Source organism: Dendroctonus ponderosae, unplaced genomic scaffold (genome assembly GCF_020466585.1).
Source record: "Dendroctonus ponderosae isolate FM_Combo_2020 unplaced genomic scaffold, Dpon_F_20191213v2 Dpon_F_20191213_10, whole genome shotgun sequence".
Lineage (NCBI taxonomy): Eukaryota > Metazoa > Arthropoda > Insecta > Coleoptera > Curculionidae > Dendroctonus > Dendroctonus ponderosae.
In genome coordinates this window covers 5789937-5795936 of record NW_026017111.1, presented here as the reverse complement: position 1 = coordinate 5795936, position 6000 = coordinate 5789937, and the positions used below count along the sequence as shown (strand labels likewise).

The following is a 6000-nucleotide window of genomic DNA, read 5'->3' as shown; positions in this document are numbered from 1 at the left end:
AAGTTAAAACCAAATTGAGTGATTTAAATTTCTTCGAATATGTGAGCATTGATAATGGCATTCTTACAAGAGAAATGTTGACCGATGAGCAAATTATAGACTCCGTAACCTCATCTACAGCTTTAAGCGATAATGAGAAAGATGACGATTTAGGTGAAACGTATTCTACTGTAATCACTAATGCTGTTCCAACCATTTCTGAAATGACAAAAAAAGTGTCAGAAACTCGGAATTTTCTACAATCACGCCAAGTTCCTAATCATATCTGGGAGTCCTTTTGTGATCTTGAAAACTACATAAATAACATCTATTTTTGCAGCAGAAGTGTACAAACAAAAATTACAGACTTTATGAAGTCGATTTAAAATTGAATTTTGTTAATCTTTTTGTGTTATTTTTAGTCATACCTACTAACTTCTACTACTCTATGTAAAAATAACAAAATAAAATACACCACGTGTTTTTGTATTATTATCCGCTTATAGCGAACTCCGGATATAACAAACCAGTTTTAGTTCATTTTTCAAGTTCGTTATATCCGGACTCAACTGTACATAAAAAAGTAAGCCCCAACCACACCCGGTATAAGAACAGTAGGTACCTAATCTGCATGTATTTTTATGCCAGAAAATTCAGGAAACTTTAATCAATGACTCAGTGCAAACTCAAGCCAAATTAATTGATGCCAGGCGGAGCAACTTTAACTTGAAGGAAAATAGTGTGCTTATTGAAAACGAACCGATGGATGAACTACCTAGACAAAAAGCAGGGAACGACATGTTGCGAGCATTCAATGCGAACCTAAAGTGTGCCGTTGCGGCTAAAGAGACCGTTCAAAATGAGCTGAGACAAAAGGTACGAGTGTTTTAGTCGCAAAAGACAAATCAAGTAATTTTGCCCCCTTCACGTTAACTAGCTGGAAGACGTCAAGATACTACAAAAGGAAAACCAGTCTCTCAAATACGAAAAGGAAAAAATGCTTTCACTGTACAGCGGCAGCAAAACTAACGCTGTGAAGCTCGAAAATCAAGTAATTCGCACTCTATTAACCAGTGATTCACACGCAATATTTTTTCCTCATACTTATAGATAGCGAACCTTAAGGCCCAACTTCAAGCAAGGGAGGCGGAAAATAAAGGTCTAAAAAATGAACTTGACCAGTGTAAAAGAGAATTAAAAAACGCCACAGTTAGTGGAAATAATTATGAATTACGATTGTCCAGAGCAGCCGAAGAAGTAAACAAACTGAAATTAACTCTGACGCAATACAAAGAGGAAGAAAAAGTACTTGCATTGCAACAGGCTCAATCAAGGCTTCTAATAAGATATTTTAGGATTTAAAGGCCAGTTTCAAGAAACAACATAGCGAATTGACTCTTGCGTTGAAACTTTTGGAAAAGCAAAAGGACGAACTTTTGAGTGGGTTTAAGAAACAGATGCAACTGATAAAGTTGCTCAGAGACCAGAAGGTAACACCAATAGTTTCACTCAATATGAACAGCGCCTAGTGTTTGCATTCAATCGAATTAATATAAATCAACTTCTCATCCAGGTCCACTTAGAAGCCCTAAGAATTGGCGAAATGTCCGATGTCGAATACTTAAAAATCTTGGACTGGAAATTTACGCAGCGACAATAAAAGTGGTACAAAACTTCAATAATTTTCAGTATTTTATTAGAAAATTCGTATTACAAAAATAACATCTTATAGACTAACCATGCTTGAGATGATACTCTCAGGGTCGTAAATAAATGAAAAACTACTAAAAAAGCAAATCGTAAAAAAAGTATCAAAACATTCTTCATACAAGATTTGAACTTGTAAAGCGAGGTAAAACGAAACTGATATTCCTTAGCCTAATTCCTAAACATATTTTAACATAGAGATTCACTCCGTGAACAAGGCAAACTCAACAAAAATGCATCACGTAATTATTTTATTACCTGAGTAAATAAGCCTTATTCCAATTTTCGGCTTTAAACGAAGTCTACAAAAAGAACAAGCTCCTGGACAAATTAGAGTTGGCCGGTCTGAAAAGAAAGTGGTTCCTCATGAAGGCAAATATTTAGCAAGGTAAGTGAACGGCAAAATGTACCTGTGTAAAGACTGGGCAGTGATGAAAGCCAATTTGTGAGCGTATTGGCACGGAGCAGGCACGGCAATAGTTCCAGACCAGTTGAAGTACATATGACACATTTTGTACGTAAATCGCTGAATCTTATTAGCATTGATCCCCAGGGTGTCTTCAATGACGTTGTAGCTGGTTGGGCTTACTGTACCTTGGCGCACACATTGAGATACCAAATAGAAGTCATAGCTGTGAGAAACAATTTCCAGCTATATTTTGTATGAACATTAACAAAAATGTAAGCAACTTTACCGTTCCGGAAGAGTAATAACATCGTCCACTACGGTACCAGGTGGTGGATTAAAGTCTCGCCTTTGACTCGGCTGAGATCGGAAAATCTTTGCGTTGATGCGCTTACTAACAACTATATAGGCCATCTTCAATGGTTGCGTTGTATAAAACAGTTCCGTCAGTTTTTGCTTGATTGTATCTACTTCATGTTCTTTCACATATTTAATTTGGCCGTCGCCAACAGCATCACGATAGATAATGATGCGGTCTAAAAAATATCCGTGCAACTGACAAAAAAACACCGCCAGAAGCGATTTTTACCTGGCAGAACCTTCCTTCGCGTCCGGAATTCAGTGCACGCCAGCACCAAAAACGAGGCAAAGGTGTTGCTCAGTTCTTGTTCCTCAGCATGCTCCATTGTAGCGTTAAAGTACTGAGTGCAACCCTCATCCATCGAAGCCACCATGCCTGCGAAACTTTTTCCTCGGTTGGCCGTATCGCGACAAACATCGTAACTAAATCAAAGACCGAATTGAAGTCCAGTTTGCAAACATTTGGGTTGCTTGCACTTACCCACACACCATAATATTTTTAGGCATACATGCACCCCACGGAGCCCCGCCCATTTTGCAAGTCATTTGAATAGCCACTTTAGTGGCAATAGACATGAGACCTATGAATAATTGAGTGCCAATTAGTGAAGTAAAGTTTCAGAATATTGAAGTTCCAGTCGTACCCTTATTATTAAGACTCCTGTTGGTCATAACTTGACAAGGCATGGCTCGGTCTACGTAACACTTCTTCTTTATGGCGTTGTAACGATCTCCGGAATTGTTCGGCACCGCTACCAGCACCATGTCACACTCTTGACTGGTAATCACGCGGTCCAGCTCAGAGAGGTAGTTGTGGGGTTTATCTTCTTGTATTGGAAATTTCCTACCTTTAATACGTATTTGCATACCTACAAAATGGTTAAAAGTTGACTCGCACTGTAAAAACGAAAAGGTGTTCTATTACCGGCAGCGGCTTTTTCTAACATTGGCATAAAAGCATTAATGGCGCTTTCCATTCTCCTAGGAAAGATCACCGCCAATCGGTCAATATTAGCGGCATTGTAAATAGGCGAGGATCGCAAACTTCTAGTCCAGTCAGCCTCTTCGCCACCTGAGGAAACAACACACTTCAATAACATACCAAAGAATTTGGTTTTTCTGCTGACCGTTGATTTCAAGATTGTTTTTAAGGTACAGAACTTCAGTTGGCATAACTCTGCCTGGGAACTCGACCAACTTGTCAGCCAATTGGAGATCCCACTTCTTGACTTCTGCCACTGCCCCTGGACAGCCTCTTAAACGATCAATAAATCGAAGTAGCTTGTCCATTCGTTCTAAAACAGTTTAAATTCATGACATTGCTCTATATCACTTCTTATAGCGATCAGTACCTCCAGGATTAACGCGGGTGTGATCGCCCATAGCTTTCATTAATTGGAAGTTCTCCCTTTGTCGATCAGTCAGGCCGGTCATTGAGCAAAATTCGGGTAACAGTGCCACTATTTCCGGCATACCAGCCCTGATTTCCCTCGGCTTGCTTCTCGATATGAGTATCGGCTGGTCTTTGATCTTCACATGCAACTTGTAACGGTTCTCATAGTATTTGATGTATGTAATATCCGATCCTAAAAAAATGCATTAGAAATCACTAGAAAAGCAACAAACAAACCAGTCGGCTTACCATCACGAAGTTTGAAAGAAGATGCGGCAGTTTGTGAAAAATCGACATCGTCCACTTTGTACGTTTTGTTATTATATTTGGTCAGCACAATCGATCCAATGATCTTGTTAAGGAACTCATGACGGGGATCGCGCGCTCTCTGACATTCCATGAATACATCATAGACAGTGTCCAGACGTAAGACCTAAGGAGGGCAAAGTTGCTTCAACACAGAAGCTAATTACCAAACAAAAACTACTACCTTAAAGGAAAGATCGACGTTCAGCATAATACTGCGTTCGAATTGCCTCATTGACGTTAAAAAGCCAGGCCATACCTCCAAGTTGTGTTCGGCCAAAGTCACCTAAACATTAACATTTCGAATTTGGTCAACTAAAAACCCACCAATCACAAAACCTTACCTTCAATTTAGAATCGAAATAGTTGCGACCAAGCAAGCTAAAACCCATCAATGCAAAACATTTTCGAATGATGATATTGAAGACTTGAAGGTACTGCCAATTTCCGTCGCCCAGCACAGACACGAAGCTTATGTGGAGATAAATATTCTCCTTAGCTAAAGGAGAGTAAAACGTTTTTGAACAATCGAAGAAGTTGTTTTTGAATATCGTAACTTACTGACTTCATTGTTGACAACGAATTCTAATGGCTCGGTTGGAGTAGATGATAGATGGACTGGTGTGTAAATAACCGTCCCATCAAAAAGATATCCGGACACATTTCTTTGCTGCAATCCAGTGTACACTAGTTTCTTGCGAATTCGCGTATCCTCCACGGGAGGATTGAAAGTAACGTGATAAACGTTAAGGGTCCATTTCTCCGCTGATACCAGCTCAAAGAAGTTGGCCCGTAGCAAAATGCCTTTACCATCCACACCTGACCAGACATTACTCTAATTAAATGCAGACTGTAAGTTGTAACATGTCACTTACCTTTTTTAGTTTGCATATGTGGCGGTCGAGTGACGAGAATTTCGTTCTTGCTCATTCTACCACGAACTCCGCCATTACCTCCCCTTGCCACGTCTCCAGAAGGGCCCACTCCAGGTTGCGCAGCTATCAATTGAATATATTATTGTCTTAATACGACCGCAGCAATTATTATTTAGCTTACTTGGTGGAACAGGGGTTGCCTGATTAGGTGCAGGTGGGCCTGTGCGTATATCACCTCCGTGCTAATAGACAAATTAATAAATTAATGTAAAAATTTGATTCACTGTTTTGGGAACCTTTTAAAATCGAGCTGAGTAAAAACCAATGTTGTTTACAGTACCTGCTGTCTTACTTCAGATGTGGCTGGTCTAGGTCCCCAACCAGGTGGAACCGGCTGCCGCATTGGTGCCCCTCCAAATTGTGCGGAAGGAGCAACTGTAGGAGGTAATCCTGGTCTAGGATATGCCCCTTGAGGTTGTGGAGGCGCCGATGAACCCGGACGATTTCCACCGCGCTGAGCAGCTTGAAGCCCTCGGCCCCTTGCCCTTCCTCGACCTCGTTCCATCCCCCTTCTATAAAGAAGTAATTTTGAATACGTTTCTAACTCGACTAAAGAAGCTTGTTAATGTTTGTGAACAATGCATGCATTTATATATGAAATTTGCCTTATCGATTGTGCTAAGTTTATCTTAATGTGTAATTTATTTAAGCCGCCGAGGTCAAGTTCTCTTCTACAATTTTTTGATGAAAAATCACAGCGGCACTATATCCGGAAGTTCGTTATAACCAGTAAAAAAATACGTTGGTCTTTATGGACGACGTTTCAATTAGAAGAAAAAAGTTCGTTTTAACCGAAAGTTCACTATAAGCGGACTTTACTGTACTTTAATTCCAAACACCTATGAGCGATCTCATAATATCTACCCGACTACGCCGCCTAAGCGGGTTCCTACCCGGTATTTCCACACTTATCG

General features: G+C 40.1%; 3 protein-coding genes across 3 annotated transcripts in view; 2 read left to right on the top strand and 1 right to left on the bottom strand.

Annotated features, from left to right (window-relative positions):
* Positions 1-6000, top strand: part of LOC109543561 (SAGA-associated factor 11 homolog) — a 16272-nt gene that overhangs the window by 5567 nt on the left and 4705 nt on the right. The gene's annotated exons all lie outside the window — the stretch shown is intronic.
* Positions 628-1658, top strand: LOC109543560 (testis-expressed protein 9; the record flags this gene model as incomplete). Its single annotated transcript, XM_019913337.2, is given in 5 exon segments — positions 628-855; positions 917-1030; positions 1090-1284; positions 1335-1469; positions 1553-1658. Coding segments are annotated over 5 exon segments (759 nt in total), but the record flags the coding sequence as incomplete, so codon positions are not given.
* The window catches only part of LOC109543558 (piwi-like protein Siwi), a 5698-nt gene continuing 1356 nt past the window's right edge, over positions 1659-6000 (bottom strand). The window contains exons 2-17 of the mRNA XM_019913335.2: positions 5367-5598; positions 5208-5268; positions 5027-5149; positions 4713-4970; positions 4496-4650; positions 4336-4437; positions 4095-4278; positions 3805-4038; positions 3580-3747; positions 3378-3524; positions 3097-3321; positions 2934-3033; positions 2682-2875; positions 2382-2628; positions 2097-2318; positions 1659-2031 (exon numbers count right to left, since the gene is read on the bottom strand). Of these exons, the coding sequence (XP_019768894.1) occupies positions 1989-2031; positions 2097-2318; positions 2382-2628; positions 2682-2875; positions 2934-3033; positions 3097-3321; positions 3378-3524; positions 3580-3747; positions 3805-4038; positions 4095-4278; positions 4336-4437; positions 4496-4650; positions 4713-4970; positions 5027-5149; positions 5208-5268; positions 5367-5591 (2688 nt within the window). The 5' untranslated portion in view covers positions 5592-5598 and the 3' untranslated portion in view covers positions 1659-1988. The remainder of the gene's footprint in view (positions 2032-2096; positions 2319-2381; positions 2629-2681; positions 2876-2933; positions 3034-3096; positions 3322-3377; positions 3525-3579; positions 3748-3804; positions 4039-4094; positions 4279-4335; positions 4438-4495; positions 4651-4712; positions 4971-5026; positions 5150-5207; positions 5269-5366; positions 5599-6000) is intronic.